The sequence below is a fragment of the Jaculus jaculus genome, chromosome 12 (assembly GCF_020740685.1).
Source record: "Jaculus jaculus isolate mJacJac1 chromosome 12, mJacJac1.mat.Y.cur, whole genome shotgun sequence".
NCBI classification, from domain to species: Eukaryota; Metazoa; Chordata; class Mammalia; order Rodentia; family Dipodidae; genus Jaculus; species Jaculus jaculus.
The window spans coordinates 34,303,773-34,330,286 of record NC_059113.1 but is presented as its reverse complement, the minus strand read 5'-3'; the positions used below and the strand labels follow the sequence as shown (position 1 = coordinate 34,330,286).

Genomic DNA, 26,514 nt, shown 5'->3' with positions numbered 1-26,514 from the left:
CATATATTAATTTTTGCCATTGAAAAAGTCCTTCCCTAGCTGGGCATGGTGGTGCATGCCTTTAATCCCAGCACTTGGGAGGCAGAGGTAGGAGAATCACCATGAGTTCAAGGCCACCCTGGCCAGAATGAGACCCTACAAAAAAAAAAAAAGAAAGAAAGAAAGAAAGAAAGAAAGAAAGAAAGAAAGAAAGAAAGAAAGAAAGAAAAGAAAAGAAAAAGTCCTTCCCTGAGCCAGGTACTGCACTGGTGGCTGATACCCATGATACAAGCACTTGGGAAGCAGAGACAAGAGGATTGTGAATTCAGGGTCAGCCTAGGATATCTAGTGAGAAAAGAAAAAAGGAAGGAGGAAAATAAAATTTACACGTTAAATAAATAAAATGGAAAAATAAAAATTTTTGCTATACTCTGTAAAGAAAGGGGTAAAAGGTGGAGCATACACAGTTTGACCCCTGAGTGGGCCATATCTACCTAAACCTAGAAGGAATTCACCAAATGCAGCAACAGTCTGGGTTGGACTCAACCGTAATCAATCTTTACGAATGAGGTTCAGCTTTAGAAGAAAGGCAGAACTTCTGCAGATGACACTGGACTAGGAACCAGAGCTAATGCAGAGGGAGATTATGAATGGAAAGGGTCAGCACACAAAGGTAACATGAGCAAATGAAGTAAAATTCTACATTGCATAAGTCCTTAGATACAAACAAAGGGCAAAGTTCCTGGGAGCAAGTCACGTAACACTAAAATCATACACTTATGAGACAGACTCCTTGAACAGGAAGAGATATGCCTTGACACAGTCACAAGAAAGGACACGGAAGGAACATTTCTGGTAAATCCCACCAGGGACTTCATGTTGTGTCCTTAGAAACCTATTTTAACATGGTGTGTCATTTGCCCAAAGGCTTGGTAGATGTTTCTCATGTGTCAAAGAGGGACTGAGATCATCGGGGGTGGGAGGTGTTGGAGAACTGGGAATCATGAAGGAAAGTGGGAAATTTAGCACAAAGAAAAACAGAAATAGCCCGGGGGTGGGGAGGGGGAGACAGGTACTGTCCTCAAACACTTGAAGAACTGCCCATTCCCATAAGAAATCAGACCAGTCCATAAAATCCTGGTAGCTTTAGGAGATTGATTCCCACCACCACCACCACCACCCAGAAGACTCCAGTAAGATACTTGTTCTAATCCTTGCCATCCCTACTGCCCTATGAAGTGGGTTCTTAGCCAGAGCACAGCTGAGTGGCCAAGTCACACGTGGTACGTGCCAAAAGATGACCACCACCTGAAAGATACACTTAAGACTGCTTCTCTATGCAGTTCATCTGTGGTTTATTCCCTTATACGCAATGTAACAGAGCAGTCCCAAGTACACCAATTTACCGTCCCAGATCTGAATCCTAGCTCTGCCCCCTCACTTACTGAGTAACCAGAGTGACCTTGAGCAAGTTACTAACCACCCTCCGCATCTGCAACATGAGGGGCAATGTAAGGATTTCCCCCATGAGGATGAAGTGAATTATTAACACGGAGGACCATGCTAAGAACGCTGCCCAGCACATAGCAATCGGGTGGCAATAAAGCCTGCAGTTCACTGGGATTCCTCGGCCGTCCAGGTAGTTCTCTGAGGAGTCAGTCCCAGTGGCGAATTCTGCCCAGAGGATGGCATGCACCAGAGCAGGCTATTACTAGAAAATGGTGGAATCTAAGGGGCCTTGGAATCTCTGTAAATACACAGACCGCCCTCATTCAGAGACACGGGATGGCAAGAACCAACCAGCACTGGCAGATATCTCTGCCCCTAAGACAGCCCAAAGGGATGAGACCCAGCGCCCTAGGGCTCAGCCCCGGCAGGGTCCGGGGCGGGTTTCTCAGGTTCCTCGCCCAGATCCACAATGCGGATGGCGTTCTCTTTCTTGGAAAGCCAGAAGGCAGCGTAGACTGGCTCTGAAAACTTGCAGTCAAACCTGTGAATCAGAGTCATGACGTCGTACTGGACGCCGTAGAAGGAAAGGGTCCCTCCTGGGAAGTCCACGTAGACCCCCAGCCTTCGGAAGGGGCCAGCCTTGAGGGGGGTCTCTGTGTCACTGTGCCAGGCTGTGAACTCCTTCCCATTCCAGTGGATGCTCCAGGAGAAGTTGTTCCCAGAAATGCAACCGTTGCGGGCCTCCCCTTTGCGGTCGATGCCTTTGCAGGTCAGGCCGACGTAGGTTCCACCGCCGGAGACCTCGACCTCAAAGTAGTACCTGTGCAGGTACAGACTTTGCTGGGACAGCACCTGGCGCCAGTGCACGAACCTGCTGGGGAGGTCCGGATAGGGATGCTCCCACGGGGACGTGTTAGTGACCTTGCGGTTGTCCTCCTGCAGCCGAAGGTACCTGTGCGCTGTGTCTGGGTCCAGTGTGATGTCACACGCATCTGAGGGAGTAACAGAAGGCAGAGAGAGACGTTCACGGGCTGATAGTGGGCCTCTTAGACACGCGTGGTTGCGAAAGCACCCACCTCCTTGTTCTGCAGTCAAATGCTCTAGCCCTGAGCTATTCCCCCACCTCCCTGCTCTGTTTACCCAGCTATGGGTCCCCTAAAAAGAGTGGTGTTGAAGACCAGCCAGTGGGGAGGACATACTCCTTTCTGAAGTTTACATTGACTCATGGTAATAGGTGCAGAACTGAATGCAGAAATTAATCTAGCCAGGTGTGGTAGCACACGCCTTTGAATCCCAGCATTCTGGAGGCAGTGGTAGGAGGATCTCAGTGACTTTGAGACCACCACCGTGAGACTACATAGTGGATTCCAGGTCAGCCTGGGCTAGAGCGAGACCCTACTTCAAAAAAAAAAAAAAAAAACACTCATGTTTTAAATTTTAAAAAATTAAAAATTCTACCCAGGACTGGCACAAATTTGGAGTTACAGGTATTCCAAATATACCTACATTTGATCTATTCCTTCTTTTGTTAAGTATTTTAATTAGCATTTAGCCTACTGAGCCCTTAACCATACCTTCAGACATAATCTCTTCCCGATCCCAAACACTAATCATTCCTCCGTGCACAACATCAAACTCAAAATAATTTTTGGTATTTCTTTTGATTTCATCCCTCCTGCAACATACAGCAGAAAATTCTGTAGACCCGACTCACTTCTCTGCAGCCCCTGTTCCAGCTCCCATCTAGGCCATAACCAAATCTTGCCTGGAATAGTGCAGTAGATTGCTTTCTGATTTTCTACAGTAATAACAGCAGTTCTTGAAAAGATAATGTTGCTGGGCGTGGTGGTGCACACCTTTAATCCCAACACTCAGGACGCAGAGGTAGGAGGATTTCTGTGAGTTCCAGACCACGTTGACATAGTGAATTCCAGGTCAACCTGGACTAGAGGGAGACCCTACCTAGCAAAACCAAAAAATAATTTTTTAAATTTAAAAAAATGTGAACATTGGTCATCACATTGAGAAAAGCAAGCATGTCTAAAAAATACTTGTAACAAAAAAGAAAATGAATAGTAATAGATACCATGATATGTTTTACTTTAGTTTCATTTTAAGAGTAAACAGTTTTTGGGTTTTCATCTCCAAATATAAATGTGCTTCTGTCTGAAAACAGGAAGATATGTAAAGCCAAGGCATCTTGAGAAAGAAATAGGAGCTATAGCAAGAATAGGAGAGAGTGACCAGTAGCTGAGGCCATACAATAACCAGAGACTAAGTGGGCTCATTAGCCAGTGGTCACTCACAGAAATCAAGCAGGAACAGGTTCAATGGCATGTTCCATCCATGAGGATACTAGAAAAATGATCATTGATAGAGGTGTGAATTCTCTTCTGCTGGGAGATGGGCCTTCACACACTTTTCACTGCCATGAAGTGCTTTTCAAATTTAAGACATATAAAAGTTGCATGCATTCATTGTGTACGACATGATGTTTTGGAATATGTATGTAAGAGCTGGGGAGATGGCTCAGCAGTTAAAGGCACTTGATTGCAAAGCTTGCTGGCCAGGGTTCAATTCCCCACTGCCCATAAAAAGCTATATGCGCAAAGTGGCATATGAATCTGGAGTTCATTTGCAGTGGCAAGAGACTCTGGCATGCCTATACTCACTCTCTCTCTCTCTCTCTCTCTCTCTCTCTCTCTCTCTCTCTCATAACTAAATAGAATAAAATATGTTTTAAAAATATGTATATACTCTGGAATGGCTAAATCAAAATCATTAAACACATTTTACCTTACATATGCCATACACATTGTTTTTGTGTGTGGTGAGAACACTTAAAATGTACATTGTTAGCGTTTTTAATTATATAATATATTGTTACTAACTGTAGTCATGATGTTGTATGATTGGTCACTACACTGGCATGAAGCAGTGATTAGAAACACAATGCTTTTATTTTCACTTTTGTTTTTGATTCTTTCTTTTTTCCTTTCTTTCTTTCTTTCTTTGAGACAGGGTCCCACTATGAAGCCCAGGCTGGCCTTGAACTACCCAGCCTCCTGATCCATTCTCCCAAATACTAGGATTACTCACAGCTAAGGTTATAAGCATGTTCCACCACACCTGGCTAGAAATACAGTGTTTTTGAGATGGTGACCAGTGGGCATAATGGCATGCACCTGTAATCCTAGCACTTGGGAGTCTGTGACAAAGGATCAGCAATTTGAAGCCAGCCTGGGCTACATAGCAAGATTCTATATTCCAACAACAACAAAAAAAAAAAAAAAATGCTGGAAGATGAGGTCAATACAACAGAATAACAGGACAATGGGATCTGGTGAAGCCAGACTTAACAATGAACTAGGACTCTTTAAAATGCCAAGGTCAGAGCCAGGCATGGTGGCGCACTCCTTTAATCCCAGCACTCAGGAGGCAGAGGTAGGTAGATCACCATGAGTTCGAGGCCACCCTGAGACTCCACAGTGAATTCCAGGTCAGCCTGGACTAGAGTGAGACGCTACCTCAAAAGACCAAAAAAAAAAAAAAAGAAAAAGTGCCAAGGTCCGGGCTAGAGAGATGACTTAGCAATTAAGGCACTTTCCTGTGAAGCCCAAGTACCCAGGTTTGATTCCCCACTGCCCTCATAAACCAGGTGCACAAGGTGGCACATGTGTTTAGAGTTCAATTGCAGTGGCTACAGGCCCTGGCATGCTCATTCTCTCTGTGTGTCTGCCTCTTTCTCTCTCTCTCTCAAATAAATAAAATAATTTTTTATGCCAAGGTTATAATAAAAAAAAAGAAAGACAAGGACTGACCCAGATTGGAGGGGACCACAGAGACATGAACACATATGTATTCCTATGTTCACTTTGGGTAAGAAAAATACATGTGTATGAGTTAGTATTGCAGGGATGATAATTTCCTGGGTAATGTACTATAGTCATGTAAAATGTCAGCATTTGGAGAAGCTGAGTGACAATTAGGTGTTCAGAGTTCTATGTCCAATTTTTACAATGTTTTTAAGTTTTGTTTTATTTTGTTTTGTTTTTCAATGTAGGGTCTCACTCTAGCTCAGGATGATCTGAAATTCACTATGGAGTCTCAGGGTGGCCTCGAACTCATGGTGATCCTCCTTCCTCTCCTACCTCTGCATCTGAGTGCTAAGATTAAAGGCGTCCTACCATGCCTGGCCTGTTCTTAGGTTTTAATTCACTTCAGAAAGAAAATTTTTTCAGTAAAATTTAAAAGATGTATCACTTAGGGGTAGACAAGAGGTTACAAGAACATGAATCCTGGGCTGGATAGATGGCTTAGCAGTTAGGTGCTTGCCTGTGAAGCCTAAGGACCCTGGCTCAAGGCTCGATTCCCCAGGACCCACGTTAGCCAGATGAACAAGGAGGCACATGCGTCTGAAGTTTGTTTGCAGTGGCTGGAGGCCCTGGCATGCTCATTTCCCCCCCCCCCCCTCTTTCTGTCACTCTCAAATAAATAAAATGAACAAAAAAATATTTAAAAAAAAAAGAACCTGAATACTGTACAAGACATGGTGTTTATACTGACATCAACACATCTGCAAGGGGAAGCCACTCACGACTTACATTGGAGAAACTCTTCCCTGGTTCTGGGTTCAGGTTTTGAGGTCCGATATTTGCGCTGAACAATGGCAGACACTTGAGTTCTGATGTCATACTCCTCTAGAAAATCAGAGAGTCATGAATGCACACCTGTGCAGGTGGGAGGAGCCCTTAAGAAGCAAGCCACCCTTCCCCAGGCTTCCAGAGTCAAGAAGGGGCTGGTGTCTAGGAATATGGGCCACACTCAAGGGACCACGTATCTGCCAGACAAAAAAAGCCCAAATTACTTGAATTTCACTTAAAATCCAGGCAAAAACAACCAGAGAAACTAGTCATAGAAATGCCAGCCAATTGCATGATATGACTAACCCACTTCTTCAGGTCTCAGTTAAAAAATAAAATATAAAGGTCTACTCGTGGCATGGCTTAGAAGCAAGATGGATTTGAAAATGGTCATTTCCCTTGGTTTTCACTCCATCCCCTGTCTTCATGTACCAACCCTAAACAAGCTCCCAGCCCACCAGGCTCCTCACCTTCCTTGGAGAACTCCTGAAGCCTCTCCTTATAGTTCTCCAGCAGCCGGATCAAGTGAGCGGTGGAGTCTTCGATGGCCTTGCGGATGCCCGAAAGCTTGTCCTTCAGCCCTATGTAAATGCTAGGGAAGTCAGTGTCTTCTGTCTTCTTGAACTTGCTGTACTCCTGCAGAAATGGAAAGGGTAGAACTTGCTTTAGGTTTGGAATTGCTTAAATCAGACAGCTCTCCTCATTAGGTCACTCTGCTCCTGATAGAAATGGTGTGCGCAGGCTGGAGAGATGGTTTGGAGGTTAAGCGCTTGCCTGTGAAGTCTAAGGACCCGGCTTCGAGGCTCAATTCCCCAGCACCCAAGTAAGCCAGATGCATAAGCACAAAGTGGTGCATGTATCTGGAGTTCGTTTGCAATGACTGGAGGCCCCAGGGTGCCCATTCTCTCTCTCTCCCTCTCTCTCTGCCTCTTTCTCTGTCTGTTGCTCTCAAATAAATAAAATTAAAATGAAAGAAAAAAAAATGGTGTGCTCATCACAAAGAAAGTATGTAAAGTGTTCAGCTCAGGGCCTCACAACATAGACAAGCCTAACGACCATGGTTCAATTCCCCAGTATCCATGCAAAGCCAGATGCACAAAGTGGCACATGTAGTGCATGTGTCTAGAGTTTATAGTGGCTGCAGGCTCTGATATGTACATTCCTTCTCTCTATATCTCTCTGCTTGCAAATAAATGGGAAAGAATACATGCCTGGTACTGAAAACTTAATTAAAAACCTATGGCGGGGGTGGCCATGAGCCCTAGGAGTGTAATGCCTGCTCTTGTCTGACTAAATGCATGTTATGCTCACCAAACTGTCCTGTAAGCACTTTGGTTAACGTTCGTGCCCATTCGTTAATGCTACTCTCACTTTTGGTTAGAGAAGTTTCTCTTTTCAGATGGCAGTGACCACTGGGATGACCCAAAAGTCACCACAGTGCTGAGAAGAAGTGACAGAGTATTCAGCACTGAAATATCTCTATCATACTTTCCAAGGCTCAGGGTCCATTGCATACGATACCCTCATAATAGGAGGAAAAGATGATGACATCAAAATAAAAGAGAGACTAATGGAGAGGGGGAGGGGATATGATGGAGAGTGGAGTTGTAAAGGGGGAAGTGGGAGAGGGAGGGAATTACCATGCTTTATTGTATGTAATTATGGAAGTTGTCAATAAAAAAGTTATTTTTAAAAAGTGGGTCTTCTAAGCCAGGTGTGGTGGCGCACGCCTTTAATCCCAGCACTCGGGAGGCAGAGGTAGGAGGATTGCCATGAGTTCGAGGCCACCCTGAGACTCTGTAGTGAATTCCAGGTCAACCTGGGCTAGAGTGAGACCCTATCTCGAAAAACCATAAAAAAAAAAAAGTGGGTCTTCTTAAAATCAAATGGGAAAGTGGGCTTTTAAAAGTTCCAATACATAGCCCAGACTGGGTACTAAAAATATAAGAATAGTTTTTCCCTGGTTGTTTCCCTCAATCCATTTTGACTTTTTATTTCTTTTAACTTTTTATATTCTTATTTATTTATTTGCAAGGAGAAGGAGAATGGCTATGCCAGGACCTATTGCCACTGAAATGAACTACAGAAGCTGTGCCACTTGGTATACCTGGCTTCATGTGGGTACTACAGAATCAAACTCTGGCCACGAGGCTGTGCAAGCAAGCACCTTTAACCACTTAGCCATCTCTCCATTCCTTCTTTTCTATCTTAAAAATGTCATAGTCAACAATGGAAGAGCTGGCTGCTGCCACATTCTAAAGATCCCAAACAAGCCCTCAGATAGAAATGCCTTTTCCTTATCAATTCAATCCATCGTGTTATTCTTGTGCTTTGCTTCAGAGTTTGAAAGCTACACAGGGATAAATCATACTCAACCACTTACGTTCCAAAGCCCATGTAGGGATCAGAATTGTTTTCATATGTAACACATTGTCAAAACTCATGCAAATGGGCTGGAGAGATGGCTTAGCGGTTAAGCGCTTGCCTGTGAAGCCGAAGGACCCCGGTTCGAGGCTCGGTTCCCCAGGTCCCATGTTAGCCAGATGCACAAGGGGGCGCACGCGTCTGGAGTTCGTTTGCAGTGGCTGGGAGCCCTGGCGCGCCCATTCTCTCTCTCTCCCTCTATCTGTCTTTCTCTCTGTGTCTGTCGCTCTCAAATAAATAAATAATAAATGAACAAAAAAAATATTAAAAAAAAAACTCATGCAAATGGGGCTGGAGAGATGGCTTAGCAGTTAAGGTACTTGCCTGCAAAGCCTAAGAGTGCCTGTTTGAATCTCCAGGTCCCACGTAAGCCAGGCACAGTGTTGCAAGTGCACAATGTCATACATGTGCCACGAGGGGTCACATGTGTCTGGAGTTTGTTCACAGCAGCTGAAAGGCCCTGGCACACCCATTTTCTCTCTTTCTCTCTTCCTCTCTCTCAAAAATAATATTAAGTTTTTTAAAAAACTCATGCAAATGAAGCATCAAAGAGAAGACTAGACAGGGTAGAGATGAAAGCATCAATCATACCAACACTTAAGCAGAACCTTAGAAGGGAAGAAACGCCTACCTGACCTTTGACAAACATCTTCACACTATGTATTGATTTGGTGCCATGCAAGAGAAAAGTGGCATCTTAAACCAATGAGGGGAAAGACAATGCTGTCAGCACAGCAGACAGCATATGCCAGTAGTCAACACTCAGGAGGCTGAGGCAGGAAGATCCTGAGTTCAAAGCCAGCCTAGACTACATAGGAGGACTGTCTAAACCAATTAATTAACTAGCTAATTAATTAATTTGGGGAAAAATAAGTTATCTTCTACCAAAATTTATAACTTAGTTATCCCAAAATATATTTTATGCATATTAAAGCTTTTACCTTGAAAATAAAGTTACAAAAAAAGGGAATTGAAATATTTTTATACTTTTAGGGAAAGAGAATTTAGAAGACATTCATTACACAAGTAGTCATATCTTTTATATTTTTTTTTGTTGTTGTTTAGGTGTTGAATAGCAAAAGAATGGACAGAAAGAGAGATATTGTCCATATCTGTGTATGTCTCTTTTTTGTGTGTCTCTTTCACTCACCAAAAAAAAAAAAGCTATTGTCTGTGAGTGCTAGGAGTGATTTCTTTCTTTCATAATTTTCTGGCTTTTTTTTTTCCCACAACAGTAAATGTTCACTTTGTTGTATCTTTAAAGGGAGTTGTTTCAAAAAATGAAAGCAAGGAACATCATTTGTACTTTGTAATAGTTTTTTTTTTTTAACTCCAACCTGTAGGTCTGGAAGATTAAGGAATCTGAGATCCAGAGAGGTCAGGAAACTTGCTGAAAGCTATACAGCTGTATCTGGTGACGGATACGGGGTGATGGAGTTCATCCAACCCCGTATGTGTTCCCTGCAAGATTATATGTTCTTTAGGCCTGGTTCTCAGGCATACTCCTCTAGCGAATAATGATGCATTGTCATGGAAAGTTCCACTGTGCTGAGCCGACCTCATTTACCCCAGTGGACACAGCCCTGTCTGAAACACCACAGGCCTCCAGCCTCACCCTTCCTCCTCTCAACTGCAGTGTTTGACAAAACATACTGCTCGGCTCCATGGCTTCCCTGTCTAAGTCCTTCCCACATGGACATCTACCTGGTCCTGCCAACCTCCCCTCCCATCCCACGCCCCATCCTTGGGAGTGTGTCTTGTTCCCCTGAGCCAGAGTCTTTCTCACACCTCTCTGCCTTTGTCCAAGCTGTTCCCTGTACCTGAACATAGCACATTTTGAACCTGATTCACCTTCCAGGTTCTTCCTGGCTCTGAGCAGTGCCCCCCAGGCCCCCTGTACTCCTGCAGTCCGCTGAATCAAGACCTGTTTCACCCTGTTCCCACAGTTCCCTGTGCACCCCTTCATGGAAGAGTGTCCCATGATAGCTGTGTCTCGGGCCTGGTGCGGCATGGGTGCCCCATGGCACAGCTACGTGGATGCCCTACCTCCCGCCCCCACCTCTGTACCTCCAGGAAGAGGACAGTGTTGCTGATGGCCACCAGCTTCTCCAGCTCCTGTTTGCTCTTCTCCATCTCCGCGTTCCTGTGCTCCAGGTGGGTCTTGATACCATTGACCTGGCTCAAAGCAGCTTGCTCCTTCTCCTCCAGAAAGAGCATCACGTTGGCCTGGGCCTTCCTCACGGCCGCAAGGAGTTCTCCAAACTGCTCCTCAGCCGCCACCTTCACCTCCGACACAGACACCTGGGGAGGGTGGCATGGGAGGAAGCCAAGCCCCCATTACGGAGGCATCCAACCCGACCAAGCCCAGCATACAGAAACCCACATGCCTGCTGTAGAAAGCTTTTGTTCTCACAGGAATTGCGGGTTCCTGGAAGGACAGATTTCTCTCCAAAGTGCACGCCGGTTGCTAACAGCCTCCTCATCCACCTGGTGAGAATTACTACCCCTCAGGTGCCTTCCAGCTCTGGCAGTCTGGAGCTTTTAATCAAATTTCAAACCTCTTACCAGGACGGTGCCTGCATTCCACATACCTAAGAAACAAAGGACATTTCTGACTTGTGTGTGCAAACCAGTCAGCTTTACATTACAGCTTAAGTGACCACTGACAGTCTGAGCCAAAAGCACATCTAAGAGTGCAGTGTCTCCGCCAGACACAGGGCCCACAAAAGTTTTGCACTGTGTGTAGAGGACTGTGGCACCCAAGCAGGAACGTACTGCTGTAGCCCGTCCGTCTAGAACAGAATGCTGCATTCAGATAGAGTAGGAAACAAAGCAAGGGCTGCAGATGTCGTCCCACGGTACAGTGCCTGCCTAACATGTGTAAGGCCACAGGTTCAAGCCTCAAATAAAATAAAATAGTATAAGCATACTTTACAAATGTTTCCATCAACCTATGTATGCTGTCCTAATCTCCCTGGTACTTCTCACGTATGCTAATGGCTCTTCTGATACCGTCCAGGTGGATCTTACCACATATACGTTGCCTGAATTTCCATGAAAGTCTTAGAATCAGGGATGGAGAGATGGCTGAGTGATTAAGGTGCTTGTCTAAAAAACCTAACGTCCCAAGTTCAATACCCCAGTACCCACATAAAGCCAGATGCACAAAGTGGCACGTGCATCTGGAGTTTGTTTTCATTAGCTAGAGGCCCTGGCATAACCATTCATTCTCTCTCTCTCTCTCTCTCTCTCTCTCTCTCTCTCTTTCTCTCTCTTTCTCTCTCTCTCTCTCTCTCTCTCTATCATACACACTCACACACACACATCTGTCTCTGATTGCAAATATATATAATATATATACAATAATATATATAATAAATATATATATATATTGCAAATATATATTTTTTTAAGTTAAAAAAGGAAAAGAAAATCTTGGAGACAATTTCCATTGCTCTTGTTCAATTTATCCCCACCCCATACAGCTGAGAGGATATCCCTGGGGGAAAATCTGGGAAGCTTTTGGAGCCAAGCACTCTCAAGAACGGCCCTCACTCCAAGGAGAACTTCAATGGGCAGCTCAGAGCTGTGGGATGGGATGAGGCTGAGTGAGGACGATGGAGGAGAGAATGAGTTCTTTGGGTGACAGATCACAGCACTGTTTACAGAATGAAGACCTGAGGCCCAAGGAAGCCACTTGGGCTGCAAGTGGGACACCCAGGCAGCATACCTCCAGGGGCTCCGCCAGGTGCGTGATCAGCAGCCCTCTGACGTTACCCTTTGCTCCCCATTCACGCAGGAATGAGGACCCTCTACTGCCTCTCTGACTGCTTTTCAGTGACATGAAATTATAATCACACAACAACCAGGATGTGTAAGTGTGACTGCGCTCCAGGCGCTGCAGTAAGCAGACTGATGCTGTGGCAGAGGGTCCTAGAAGCAGGCACTTTTATGCTCCCTACCTCACAGATAAGGAAACTGAGACAGTAACAAATTAAACAATTTGCCCAAAATCACACAGCTAAAACCAGAGCCCCTGTCTTTGACCAGTCCTATGGTTTGGGAGCTTAGTTCCCAGTGTGTCAGACTTAAAGGTGGTGAAGTAATTAAGAAGTGAGGCCTGGAGGGAAGGGAATGGGTCATGGAAGATTCTGCCTGTACTTTCAGAAGAAATTGAGCTAGCTCTCTGGCACCTAGCCCTAGTTAGGTCTCAGGGGACGGTTGTTGTAAGAGCGAGCCTGGGGCTGGAGGGATTGTTCAGTGGTTAAAGCACTGGCGTATAAAGCCTAAAGATCTGTGTTCAACTCCTCAGTACCCACATAGAGCCAGATGCACAGAGCACAGCCTCCATCTGGAGTTCATTTGCAGCAGCTAGAGGCCACGGCACGCCCATTCTCTTTCTTGTCCCGGTCCCCGCCTCTCTCTCTCTCCTTACAAACAAATAAATAAAAGTAGCCTGGTTCCTCCCAGACCTCTCTTTGGCTTCTTTCTTCCCCTGCACACAGTCTTGCCTCAGGAATGGATCCACTACATGGTCCTGACCAGAAGCCAGCTGATGCCCACATCATGTTCCTGAACCTCCAGAAATGTGAGCTAAACATACTTCTCTTCTTTTAATAAAATGCAAGCATTTTGTTAATGCAATATTATATGAACTAACATTCACCATTCTACACTATCTCAAGTTTTTGGGGGGTGGTATGCATATGTGTGTGTGATATGTGTATGTGTGTATGCGTGTTCACACATGTCTGGTTGATGCCAACTGTCTTCCTCTTGCTCTCCACCTTATTTAATAGTGACACAGGTCTCTCAAATACTAGCCTACCCAGACAGTTTTCCCCAAGGATCCTCTACCTCTACCTCCTGAACACCAGAATTACTGGCAGGATGCCACACAGAATCAGCATTCACATGGGTGCTGAGGATCTGAACTCAGATCCTCATGTCTGTATGGTATGAGGATTTTTACCCACTGTATCCACTGAGCCATCACCCCAGTCCCTAAGCCATCTCAAAATAGAGCCTGACATGGGGATCCCACACAGCTTCCCTGCAGCAGAGACAGCCTGACCCTCTCTCTGGCATGATGACAAGTGAGGGAGGAAGGCTCTCAGTCCATGGACTATAGTTCTGTGTGGTTACCAAAAAGGACGCTGGAGTTCAGTATGATTAAACTGACACCCTACCAGGACCCATCAATGGACAGGACTTAGTCACTATGGGCATCAGATAATGGCACCACTTATGTCCCCAATACTCTAAATGCACAGGCTGCTGCTGAGTAGGTGACCAAAAGAGAGGCTCCCAGACATGGCCTCTGCATCACCGTCAATACCGTGAGTTCTGGGGCAACGAATCATAACTGAATTTAAATCTAAAGGTTGAGTTATATTTTCATGTGTAAGTACAAAAATGAGATGGAGAAGTCTACCTCAAAATACAGGTCAGTTTTTCTTATTGCCTTTGTGGAAGGCAGGCAGGTAGAGTAGTTGGTGTCTCCACCCACTCCACGTTAGTAACTCATTCCATCTCTCTGGTTCACTCACCCTTCCCACCCATCAGCGACCAGGTATGCAGACTCTGTGTATAATAGCACACGTGTGTACGTGTGTGCGTGTGCTATTTAGTGAGAGCTCCAAGGATGGTATGCCCTTGGCCTTTTGTGGTCTGCATGGACACCCCATCAGTCTCATGTCTTGGAAGCTGGAACAAAGAGTCCAGAACTGCTAGGTTTCGTAGGAGGTCGTAGATGAGACCAGTGGTGTGCCAGCCTGGTTACCTTTAGCCTTTGGTTTATGGCCACTTTGCAAACAGACTAAAAAGCTCTCTAAAGAAGCAGGGGGAGCAGAAAAAGACCTAAGAATTAACATGGGGACATCAAGGGACAGGAGCAGAATCCAGTTAAATCTTCATAATGAATCTTCAATATTTAGGTTCCTCATAAAAACACAGTTCTATAAGGCAAAGAGGAATGAGTCTGAAGACAAAATTCAGGACCATGTCCCTTCCCACCTCCCCACCCCCCAGAAGCTTTCTTCAGGAAGAGTGGTGTCTTCAGGAAGAGAGGTGTCAGATGATGGTGGGTAGACAGGCTCTGGTTTTGGCCTCTCCTTCCTAAACCTTCCCCATTGAGAAGCCCTGCCGATTCACAAGTAAATAGAGTGTGTGGAGCATATCAATTATTACCCAAACAATGGCAAGTAAACTATGCCTAGAGGAGGAGCCACAAATATCAAAATGGCCAACAATTAATAGTTTAAAGATGTGAGGATGTCTATCAGTGTACCAAATCATTCTTAGGTCAACGTGGCAACAATGGTAAGTTCTCCTGTCCAGTCAACATATGGTGCTCGAGGCAAGTCTCAGCATCTCTCTGGGTATCTCTGCCCATTGCAGTTAGTATATGATGCCCATCACAGCATGGGTTGTTATCCCCTGGGTTGTTGGCATGAGAACTAAGTAGGGATCAAAGCATCTGAAAGTCACAGAGCCAGAGGGTAAGATGCTCCATGTGGTTCTAAAGACATCTGGAGTTTGGAAATCAGCAGCCTCTGAAGACTTTGGGACACTTAGTTTTCTTTCTTTTTTAAAAAATATTATATATATATATTTGACAGAGAAAGGGGAGGAGAATTAGAGAGAGAACGGACATGCCAGGGCCTCCAGCCACTGCAAACAAACTCCAAACACATGCGCCCCCTTGTGCATCTGGCTAACGTGGGTCCTGAGGACTCAAACCTGGGTCCTTTGACTTTACAGGCAAATGCCTTAACCACTAGGCAATCCCTCCAGCCCATTTTTCTTTCTTCAGTGAGGTGTTGTGGGTAGAAAAGGTTTCTTTCTTCAGCAGCTAGTTAGTTGTAAACACTCAAGGGACAGAAATTAAACTGAAATGTATGTTGGATTAGAATGAACACACAAGCAGGTGGATAGATGGACAGATGGATGGGAAGACATGGAGACAAGTAGATAAATGCGTAGCCGAGGGGATGTGTAGTTAGGTGGGTGGGTAGATGGTTGGGTGACAGATGGATGAATAGGCAGTCAAGTAAATGGATAGACAGGATCATTCGTTCTCACCACCCAAGACAATACTCCTCCCTCACTGCCCTAGAGTAGGTGCCCTGCATTCTCTTCTGAGGGGGAGCTTTTGGCTTGCCACCAATGGGAGGTATCTGTGGCATTCCTTGGAACTACTAAGTGTCTATTGGGAAGATGAACATAAACTAGAGCATAAAGCTGGCCAGCCTGGCACAACAATGGCCTCATTAATTTATTCATTAATCTGATAGATTTTGTTGTTTTTTTGTTTGTTTGTTTTTTGTTTTTTGTTTTTTGGTTTTCTAAGGTAGGGTCTCACTCTAGCCCAGGCTGACCTGGAATTCACTATGTATTCTCAGGGTGGCCTCGAACTCTCGGCAATCCTCCTACCTCTGCCTCCCGAGTGCTGAGATTAAAGGCGTGCGCCACCACGCCCAGCTTAATCTGATAGTTTTTAACCCTTTGTTTTTCCTCAGCTGCCAGGACATATGCCTGGTGAGTTGCACATACAGAACACCCTTCTATGACAGAAGAAGCCAAGAGCTCTGGCTAAATACCTCTCTCTCCTCTCTCTCTCCTCTCCCGCTCCCAGGTCAAGAAAGCATATGCGAGCCTGGTGTGATGGCCGCAGCTGTAATCCCACTGCTCAGGAGGCTGAAGCAGTAGAATTGCTGACAGATAGAAGCCAGCCTGGGCTACATAGTGAGTGCCAGGCCAGTTTTGAAAGACCAAAAAGAGAAAAAGAAAAGAAAGAAGAAGGAGGAAGGAAAAGAAAGCAAAAAAGAGTGAGAAAGAAAAACAGAGAAAGAAAGGAAGAAGGAAAGAAAGAAGGCATAAACAAAAATAAGAATGTTGTTACTTCAGGTTGCATATTGATTCCGCTCTGAAGAATCATTTTAAATAAAAATTTTGTAATTAAATAGAAATTAATTAGAATTTAAATAGAAAATCACTTGACAGTTTTAAAAATAGAGTCAATTTTATAACAACTCCTGACAGGGTGAGGCCTTGTGGCAAACTTGGCCTACTCTCAGTTGCTGAACGTCACACTGGGCCTTCAACCATGTCCCACAGTCCCAGATGGGCTTGGCTGAGCCTGCAGTGGTAGTCAGGTGTGCTGAAGCCTGACAGGTGACCCAGACCAGTCTTACCAAAACAGACTTCTGGTTGGCTTGGAGCCTGGCAATGGCATGTTCATTCAACTTGAGTTTCTGCTCCAGTTCCAGCTGGACACGCCGAAGGTCAGCCTGGAAAAGGGGAGGAAAGAGTTAAGGAGGAAGACGCTGCACGCGTTGATGCTCCCCAGGAGCAGTGGCATGTTCCACCTGTCACGTTCATGTGTTCTTCCCAGACAGGGAGAGTATGGCCTTTAAAGCTGACCTGAGAGGCCAGCCTCGAAACACAAAGGGTCGGATAGGTACCAGCGCTCTCCTGGGACTGAAGCCAGCATGAACCAGCTAACACAATGCTAAGCACAAGCACTGCACTGGGCATTGAGCTACAGGAGAACTGCCTGTTCACGTTTACTACCCATATAAGGTACAATAGATGCGAGAGTGAGGGAGTCATCTGCCTTGTGCCAAGTTTCTTGAAGGCCGCTGAGACCAGGCGATCAACGTGTGGCAGGGCCAGAGTTCCGTCGAGGAAGCACTGAGAGGCCACTGCGCTAAGGTGGGAAGGTGCAACCTCAGTAGGACATGTCGGGACCATGGGACATTTGCTGAGGAAAGCTCAAGGTACAGGAGGCAGCCTGCCTGAGAGGGCGGCCACGTGTACTGTAGGCAGCAGAACTGGAGAGGCACAGTCCCCAAAGCCCTCAGGAGCCCAGAAGGTTCCATGATAAGTCATAGATGCTGCACATGGAGATGCAGAGTTTAGTGTTTTCCCTGCTGGGTTTCATGCTGGCTTTGGTCTGATCTTTCCTTGCTATGACCCTACTCCTTCCTTTTGGTAAGGGAGTGTTTACTCTGTGCCATTGCATGCTGGGAGTATGTAACTTGATTTTTGATTGTACAAGGGCTCACAGTTAAGAGATCACCTTGAGTCTCAGAAAAGACTTTGGACTTTTGAACAGTGCTAGGATTGTGAAAGACTATAGGGACTTTTGAAGTTGGAATACATGCATTTTGTATTATGAGATGGTCATGCGTCTATGGGGGCCAGAATGTAGGGGCTTGAATACAAAATGTCCCCCATAGGCTTATGCACTCGAATCCTTGATCCTCAGCTAGTGACGCTGTTTTAACAGGTTGTAAAGCACTTAGGAGGTGGAGCCTTGCTAAAGGCAGTGCATCATTAGGGTTGGGCCTTGAAGTTTTACAGCCTGGCCCTGCTTCCTGTCCACTCTCTGCTTCTCGATACAATGTGACCAGCTGCCTCACACTGCTGCTATCATGCCTTCTCTACTATGATGGGCTCTATGCCCTGAAACTGTAAGCCAACTTCCTCCCTGAAGTTGCTTCTGGTCAGGTATTGGTTCACAGCAAAGAGACAGTAACTAACACACATGTATTTCTCACCATTTCACAGCTTAATGTCTCTAAACATCCACTTCTTCACCTGGGAGATCATGATAATGTGTCACTGCCTCGGGTTATGAGACGATGATTGAATAGTGTATGGTAATAAGAACTTTGCAGTGCCAACTACACAGCAAGTTCACCATAAATGTAATGATTTCTTCCTCAATGTCGTCACCAGAAGCACCATCCCTATTTGCTGCCTTAGCAACTTTCCTTTCATACTCTGTGCCTGGAGGCATACAAAGACAGCCTTACTCATCACCCCCCCCCCCCCCCCCCGCTCCTGCCAGCCAAGGCAAGTGCCTGCGTGAAGACCTCAGGTTTGCCTGCCTTGACCCCAGCTTTACTCTTGTCTCCTGGGAGTCTCAGAACACTTTTCTTCTACCAAGAAGTCCATCACGAGTGGATAATGAAGATGTGGTACATTTATACAATGGAGTTCTACTCAGCGGTAAGGAAAAATGAAGTTATGAAATTTGCAGAAAAATGGATGGACCTGGAAAGTATTATACTAAGTCAGGTAACCCAGGCCCAGAAAGCCAAGCGCCACATGTTCTCTCTCATATGTGTATCCTAGCTACAGATGACTGGGCTTCTGCGTGAGAATGAAAATACTTAGTAGCAGAGGCCAGTAAGTTGAAAAGGAGACATAAAGGGTGGAGAAAGGAAGGGAGGAGGATACTTAATAGGTTGATATTGTATATATGTAATTACAATGATTGTAATGGGGAGGTAATATGATGGAGAATGGAATTTCAAACGGGAAAGTGTGGGGGTGGGGAGGGAGGGAATTACCATGGGATATATTTTATAATCATGAAAAATGTTAATAAAAATTTAAAAAAAAAAAAAAGAAGTCCATCACCACAGTGAACCTAAGCCTTTGTGACCTTCAAAGACCCTGCCACCTTCCTACTTCCACAGGGGCATGAGATAGCAAAAGACAAAGAAGGAAGGAAGGAAGGAAGGAAGGAAGGAAGGAAGGAAGGAAGGAAGGAAGGAAGGAAGGAAAGAAGGAAGGGCGGAGGGGCGAAGAGAATAGAAGAAAATCGCTGCTTTTAGTTGCTTCTATCTACACGTAAAACTATGAGTCATTATGCCCTCATAGACCTCAGAAGGCATAAGTAGCTGTTCCCTTATGATACTGAGGGAGTTCCAAGCCCCCCAGTAAGGAGCCACCAGCAGGCAGAGTGGCCACATAACTGAGACATTGTGGAGGATAGGCAGGCAACTTCTGATCAGGCTCTAGGTGACTGGTGTGAAGCTGAGGGAGCCTCCGTGACCTCTCACCCCTGAGACCTGATGCTCAGGAGTGGGGAGTGAGGAAAGGGAGGGGAGAGGAGAGTGTAGCCTTCCTGGGAGCAATCTTGGAGTCAATTTTATGCAGTGACCCTCTCCATGGGAGACAGGAAAACATAAGCTGCTTGTTTGAGGTCACAGAAAACACAACAGAATACATTCTAGCAACCAGATCTTGTCAAAAGGCATCAAAATAGCAGTGCAGCAAGAATGTGCTAAAGAAGTTGTCCCGGTAAAGACCTTGGAGATACCCAGAGTACCCAGCAGGGAACTTCTCTCCTCTGTGTGCCATAAAAGGAGAAAAGGATTCCTAACCATGAAATGAGGGCCTCTCTAAGTGAGTCACCACAAAGGAAGACACTCCCAATTACCATGAAAGGTGGGGTTACTTGGAGCCTTGTCTCACCAGTTATTCCTGTTCCTAGAAAATGATGGGCTTGTATGAAGCCCTGAGTTCAACCTCAGTACAGACAAAATCAATGCTCTGCCTCAGACCCTAGCTTTGGAGTTTCCCAAGACAGCAGCCATGACACATCTCGGGACAGGGTGGGCGCTACCAGAGAACAGGATAGGGTGCCTGGGGGCATGGACAGCTTTCTAGCAAAGGCCATAGTGTAGCCTGCCCCACTTCAACAAGGCAGTGATAACTATTCTGCTAGGACAGATCGTTGGGGTCTGGAGGCCTACAGCTTGCTGACTGCATGATCTTGTCAAGTCATTTAGCTTCTCTGCTGTAAGGCCAGTGAATTTATTGATAGAATTGTTCCTTCCTTTGTCTACGGGGGCATTCAGAGCTTAGAGGCTGGGAATGGATTCAAGATGCAAATAGGAGCAGCAGAAAGATTAAGAAGGGAGAAGTCCAGTGTGGTGGTGCATACTTACAGTCCTAGCTCTTAGGAGGCTGAGGCAAGAAGACAGTGAGTTCAAGGACAGTCTAAGCTACACAGAGAGACTCTTAACTCAAGAGGAGAAACTGGAAGAAGTGAGGAACGGGGGAGAGAAGGAAATTCAGATGGTGTCAGAAGCATATGAGGTTAGCTCTCTGGAGACTGTGCTTTTGGTGTCAAGAGTTTCAGCTGGACCCTGACTCCATTCCACAGTCTGGGGGGTGGGGGGCGGCAGGACCTACTGCCTACCAGTCAAGTCAAGAAAGACACACACTCCAGCTTTCGGAAGACTTAAAGTCTGGTAGACGGATAATGAGAAAACAAGTCACGTAATACAGAGTCCAAGGCATTCGCTGGAATTTCTCCAAGACATTCTTACCCTGAGTGGCTGCATGTTATCCACCACTGCGTGATGCTGGTTAAGCAGCTCTCTAGACAAGCACAAAGACTTCTGGCTCTCAGACGGTTGGTCCTTGCTCTGCATGGAGACTGTGTGTGCAGTCAGGGTCTAGTCCTGACCCTTACAGAACCACTGCCGAGTTTGAAAGTTACTGATCTAGTTGTCTCTAAAGACCCAAGACAAGGCTTTCATCTCAGGCCCTCCCTGAACCTTGCCAGACCATGATCCCAAGCTGGCTCCTTCCTTGGAATGCTTAACAGTGTTAAAATTACACCAGCCCTTTGGCACACCAAGGAACCATGGTATATGCCCTCCCTTCCAGAGCTCTGGCGGGGGAGGAGGGCACAACACAGCCTAACACAACTCATAGGGTGCACTCAGTTATGTATAGCAAGCCTGAAGAACAGGAAGAACCACACACAGAACAAATAATAAACCTGAAGTCCAAATGTTCATATATGGAATGAGAGAGACAGAGAGAGGCGGGGAGAGATTGGCCAGAGACAGAAGCAACAAGCAGTCTCGTTTCCATGAGATTTCGAGAAGGTGTAACACATTAGCAGGTGGCAGACAAGACTGGGGTCAGGATGCCAAGTTAGAGCAAAGGGCACCAAGATTCCCATTAGTGATAGCTGGGCTCTGCAAGTTGAGTGAGAGGGAACAAATGGTCAAGTGCACCCGCCTTTCGAAGGCCATAGTTTGTGCCACTGTCCTACACGATGGTAACCACGAGTGCTTCAAAAAGGGCTCGTTTGAACTGGGCATGGTGGCGCATGCCTTTCATCCCAGCAAGTGAGAGACAGAGGCAGGAGGATGGCTGTGAGTTTGAGGCCTGCCTGTGACTACCGAGGGAGCTCCAGGTCAGCCTGGGCTACAGTGAGACACTGCTTCAAAAAGGAGAAAACAAGAGAAAGGGCTCGTTCGGTTCACAGAAATGTCTCTCGAAGGATCTCAGCTGCTCTGCGTCCTCCCAGCCAACCCTACCTTTGCCATTTCCAGGACACAGCGTGCCCGCGCGAGCTATTAGTCTTTAACCAGCTCCAAAGTGACCTTCAGCAAGTCACTTCAGGAGGATTGGGCTAGCTGAAAAGAACACTGGGAACCTTAGATACATCTGATAGCTGTCAAAACAATCCTACTGGCTCAGATAGCCTCGAGATACCGTGTCTTCTGGGCTGGCCTCTTGAGCTCCTTGAAAGAACTCTTTTAAGATTGGTGTGGCCACTTAGAGAGTAGCAGCATCTAGAGTAAACTCGCTCTCCGAGCCGACAACAAGGACACAGGATGGGAAGGACACATGCGGTCTGAAGCTACCCAGGAAGTAGAGGGTCCATGACACAGAACCGTAGCCCTGGGTATAGAGCTGTGCTTGGCTCTTTAGCACAAAATTTAGTAAGTAAGTTTATAATACTTAGATTTCAGGTCTTCTTTCATATTTCTCCAGTAAGATAACTTTCCAGAAGTTTCCATGGCTTAGTTAACTGTGAACTTGAACAAGTCTGACAAAGATGATCAGAACCCTCACCTCACAGTTACTAGAAGACTGGATAGGAAAATCCACAAAAAAAGAAGTATGTTGCAAATAGCAACACTCAGCAAGGGCTGTTTTCCTCTATTATATAGAGCCCTTTCCTTTGATCCCCACCCCCTCTGCTGTTGATTTATGTACTTTCCTGACAGGACATCACCTTCCTGACACCGGAAACACTGGAAACAGTTGACAAGTAGCTTCCCAGGCTTGAAATGGTGACTCACTAATATCTGGAAGGCAGAACCTTCCAGAACAACTCCACTGGAGTCTGTGTCTAGACACAGAGGAGGCCCCATGAGGAAAATCTCCTGTCCAGAAACCTATTTCCTTTACTGCCCAGGAATGGGCTGTGAACAGGCCACCATGGACAATGTGAGTAGCCAGCTGCCACAAGTGGGACAAAAGTCACCTCCTACCAGGAAAAAGTCAAAGGAAGATAAGCAAAACAGGCAAAGTGGCTCAATCAGTTCCCATGGGCTCATCCCGGCTCTCTGCTTCATGGCATAAGTGAGTTAAGCGTTCTAAAAACGGCTTCCTTATCTGATGGAAGTAAAATTTCAGGCTTGGAGCGTGGTATTTCTCAATCACTCCTGGTAGCTGCCCTACCCAGCAACCGAACTTCTGTTTTCTGAAAGTTGACATTATACCTGGGCGTGCATTTCAGCTTCTGTTATCTTAGCATTGATTAAGATCTTGGGTTTCCCTGGTTATCTCTAGTGGACACTTCACAGTGGCCTCTTGTTTTGTGGTAAAGGGAAAAGGAGAAACGAGGGCAAAGATTTATTCTTTGCTCTTGGGTTTCTGCCAAGGTTTGCATTTCATAAGTTGAGATGAATATACCTCACCAAACCCACCAAAGGGAGACATCATCCTGAGCCTCACAACTTCGGCATCCCACACCCAGACTACATGTCACCAACTCTAATGAGAAATAGGAAGAAACTCGCAGGCGAGGGTAGATAGAGACTACACAGCATTCAGACAGCAGAGATGGGACTGGCCTGCTTTTGTTTCTAAAGCCAAGGGCAATCGATATTTATCCTGGACCAACACCCAGGTAAGAAGGCTAAAGTCCTTTCCTGTGAACTCTGAGCATAAAGTGACATCACCAGAGCCAGCCGTGGGAGTGCCATCTCACACCACCCTCTCCCACATGGACAGACCCCACATGCTCACCTCCTTGTCCCTGCGGGCAGCATCCAAGGAGACAGTAGTGTGGCCCCTGTGCTCATCCTGGTCGCATTCCTGGCAGGTGCACTGCTGGTCATTATGACAGAAGGCGACCAGGGGGCTGCGGTGGCTAGGGCAGGTCCTCAGGTCTCGGTCCTTTGCCGGCTCAGTTAGTTGGTGGCTGTGCAGTTTGCTGTTCTCCTGGTGTGGCCGGAGGTGTTCCTCACAGTAATTCACCATGCAAGTCAGACAGGACTTCACTGCCCTCACTCTGCTGGCTCCAAGACAGAAGTCACACAGGATGTCCTCCTCTCCCTCACCACCGGGAGCCCCTGGCTCTGCCTGGCCACTTCCCTGGCCCTGGCCCTCAGCCTCCTCCACTGGCCTTCCCGGGGAGCCCGCATCCTCCTCTTCTTCGGGGCTGGCTGACCCAGAGTCTGAGCTGAGATGGGCCATAGGGTGAACAGTGACCCCAGGCAGTGGACCTGGGGTTATCAGATCCAACTCAGCCATCTGGAAGCTCTGCGGACCGAGCCGTCCTTCCTCTGCACTGTGGCCGGTGATCTGTGCGGCCCAAGTCAGAGAGAGCCACGCCTAAACAGCTACAGCTGCCCAGAGATGTTAACTGTTCCCTCCCTTCTGAGGGAGCTCAGTTACTCAGGATTGGCAGCCTGGGGCTTGGCCAGCCGCCAGCCCCAGTGACAAGGCGGCTAGATTACTCAGACTCAGAAGTCTCCGGGCCGACTCAGGCCCCTCCTTCCCATTCCCAGCCCAGGCCCTGAAACTTCTATCCTTACGCGAATCGCTGCAGGCTCTGCAGAAGACCACGTGTGTCCGGGGCTCTCTGCAAAGGAGCAGAGATTCCTGAGCTCTGCAGAAACGCTTGTGGCCTTGTGTGCTCTCACAAGCCAAGTTTTTGGTTCATATTTCTAAAAAGAATCCAAAATGCAAGGACTTTAGCAATTCACACCCCCCCTTTTTTTCTCATAGAACCAGACACATGCAACTAATGAAACCAATGGGAATTCTGACTGAGCACCCAGCTTGGCCCTGTGTTCAGTCTACCACAGAAACAAAACAAATAGATGATAGACAGTAGGTAGGTAGGTAGATAGATAGATAGAAAGAAGGATAGATAGATAGAGATAGGAGCAACCTCTAGCTTCACTTGCTTGTAATTACCTTTACTGACTTTAAAAATCTTGGAGCTAGGGCTGGAGAAATGGCTTAGCAGTTCAAAGCACTTGCTTGCAAAGCCTGATGGCCCAAGTTCAATTCCCCAGCACCCATGTAAAGCCAGATGCACAAAATAGTACATGTGTCTGGAGTTCATTTACAGTTGTAGAGATGGCCTGGCATACCCATTCTCTCTCTCTCTCTCTTTCTCTCAAATAAATAAAAATTAAAAATTCGTTTTTAAAAAAAATCATAACTGGGGCTGGAGAGATGGCTTAGCAGTTAAGCACTTGCCTGTGAAGCCTAAGGACCCCGGTTCAAGGCTCGATTCCCCAAGACCCACGTTAGCCAGATGCACAAGGGGGCGCATGCATCTGGAGTTTGTTTGCAGTGGCTGGAAGCCCTGGCGTGCCCCTTCTCTCTCTCGCTCTCTGCCTCCCTCCCTCCCTCTCTCTCTCTCTCTCTCTCTCTCTCTCTCTCTCTCTGTTGCTCTCAAATAAATAAAAATAAAACAAACAAAAAAAATTTAAAAATTCATAACTGACTCTCGCTAGTTCTGCTATAAACAACACCTCTGAAATTTGAATTATGAAAATGGCTACCTAAATCATTGCTCTGAGATGTGAAGGCCTTTTTGTTGAAAATGTCTTCATTTGAACTTGAGCAGGTGTTCAAAAGTTCAACCTTTTGACATCAGAGGCCTAAAACTTCACTCTCAGTAATGCTAACAGTGACGTGTCCCAAACATACTTCACACTTCATACTACACACAAAGAGCCATGAAGACTGGTTACACATGCGTGGACCACTTGTGTCGCTCCAATCACCCTTTTCCATCTCCACACCACCCTGCCTCTTTATCCCATAAATATGCCCAAACTCTGTGCTCAGGGAAGTGGATCTGAGCCTTGGGTCTTCTCTTCCATGCTTAGCTGTTTGAAAATACATTTTTAGGGGGCTGGAGAGATGGCTTAGCAGTTAAGGTGCTTGCCCGCAAAGCCAAAGGACCTTGGTTCGACTCCCCAGGACCCACATAAGCCAGTACATAAGGTGGTGCACATGTCTGGAGTGCATGTGCAGTGGCTGGAGGCCCTTGCGTGCCCATTCTCTTTCTCTATCTCTGTCTGCCTCTTTCTCTCTCGTGTTGTCTCAAACAAACAAATAAATAATTTTTTTAAAAAAGAAAACACATTTTTTTCTCTTTTGCCCATTTCATCATTTCAGAGATTGCCCTACAGTGCCATAGTCAAATGGACCTGGTTCCATCACCCCAGAAACATGATGGCTATTTCTGACCTTGACCTTCTTATGTCACCTTGTACATTCCAAGAGGTGTTCCTTGGGCATTAGGGGTGTGGAGGGTTCAGATGGGACAGAAAAGACTCTGCCTCCCACAGACTGCTCTGCGCATCCTTTCCGGGTGACGCATCCTGCCCTGTGATTCTCGGGGAAGGACAAGTGCTTAGACATGTACCACCCCCAGCACAGTAACAGGGCGCGCTCATCTGCGTAGGTTGTCAAAACAAAGTTCCACAGGCAGGCAGGCTTCAAAAACAGACATGAACTTCCTGACAGTTCTTCAGTATGAGACTAACGCATTAAGATGAGGGTTGATTTCTTTCTTTCTTTTTTCTGAGACCTCTTTTTGGCTTACTTCCTTCAACCTTCATACCAACTTCCTTGTATACATACCTGCATTCATCTGAGGGCAGAATTAGCTCAGGCCAGGTGGGGTGTGCTCACCAAAAAGAGGTGTGTCAACAACTCAGCAAGCTAATGGTCAGAGCAGGCCAGTCTCGCTGGGCAGAAGCCCACAGTTGGGCCTGAGTACAGTACCTTCATGGAGCATCTGGCGACAGGACCAGAGTAAGGGACCTCTTGATTTTACTAGTCAGATATAGACCTTCAGAGTAGGAAGGAGTCTGAGAATGATCACCTTTCCCAGAAATTACAATAAAGAAAACTCAGACAAGTTTTTAACATTAAGTAA

General features: G+C 46.2%; 1 protein-coding gene across 1 annotated transcript; it reads right to left on the bottom strand.

The window, feature by feature from the left end:
* Window positions 1-1,295: 1,295 nt before the first annotated feature.
* Trim16 (tripartite motif containing 16) lies at window positions 1,296-23,913 on the bottom strand. The gene is made up of 6 exons (XM_004663068.2): window positions 23,355-23,913; window positions 16,691-16,786; window positions 10,563-10,796; window positions 6,542-6,707; window positions 6,033-6,128; window positions 1,296-2,420 (listed from the first exon to the last, which is right to left on the bottom strand). The coding sequence occupies exons 1-6, from the start codon at window positions 23,859-23,861 to the stop codon at window positions 1,837-1,839; spliced, it is 1,683 nt and encodes a 560-aa protein (XP_004663125.2). The 5' UTR covers window positions 23,862-23,913; the 3' UTR covers window positions 1,296-1,836.
* Window positions 23,914-26,514: the final 2,601 nt, after the last annotated feature.

Coding starts and splice junctions, on each gene's coding strand:
- Trim16 (XM_004663068.2), bottom strand. CDS start 23,861: ATGGCTGAGTTGGATCTGATAACCCCAGGTCCACTGCCTGGGGTCACT. Junction 6,129..6,541: donor TCAGGAGTTCTCCAAGGAAG/GTGAGGAGCCTG, acceptor CTGATTTTCTAG/AGGAGTATGACATCAGAACT. Junction 2,421..6,032: donor CAGGGAAGAGTTTCTCCAAT/GTAAGTCGTGAG, acceptor TTACTCCCTCAG/ATGCGTGTGACATCACACTG.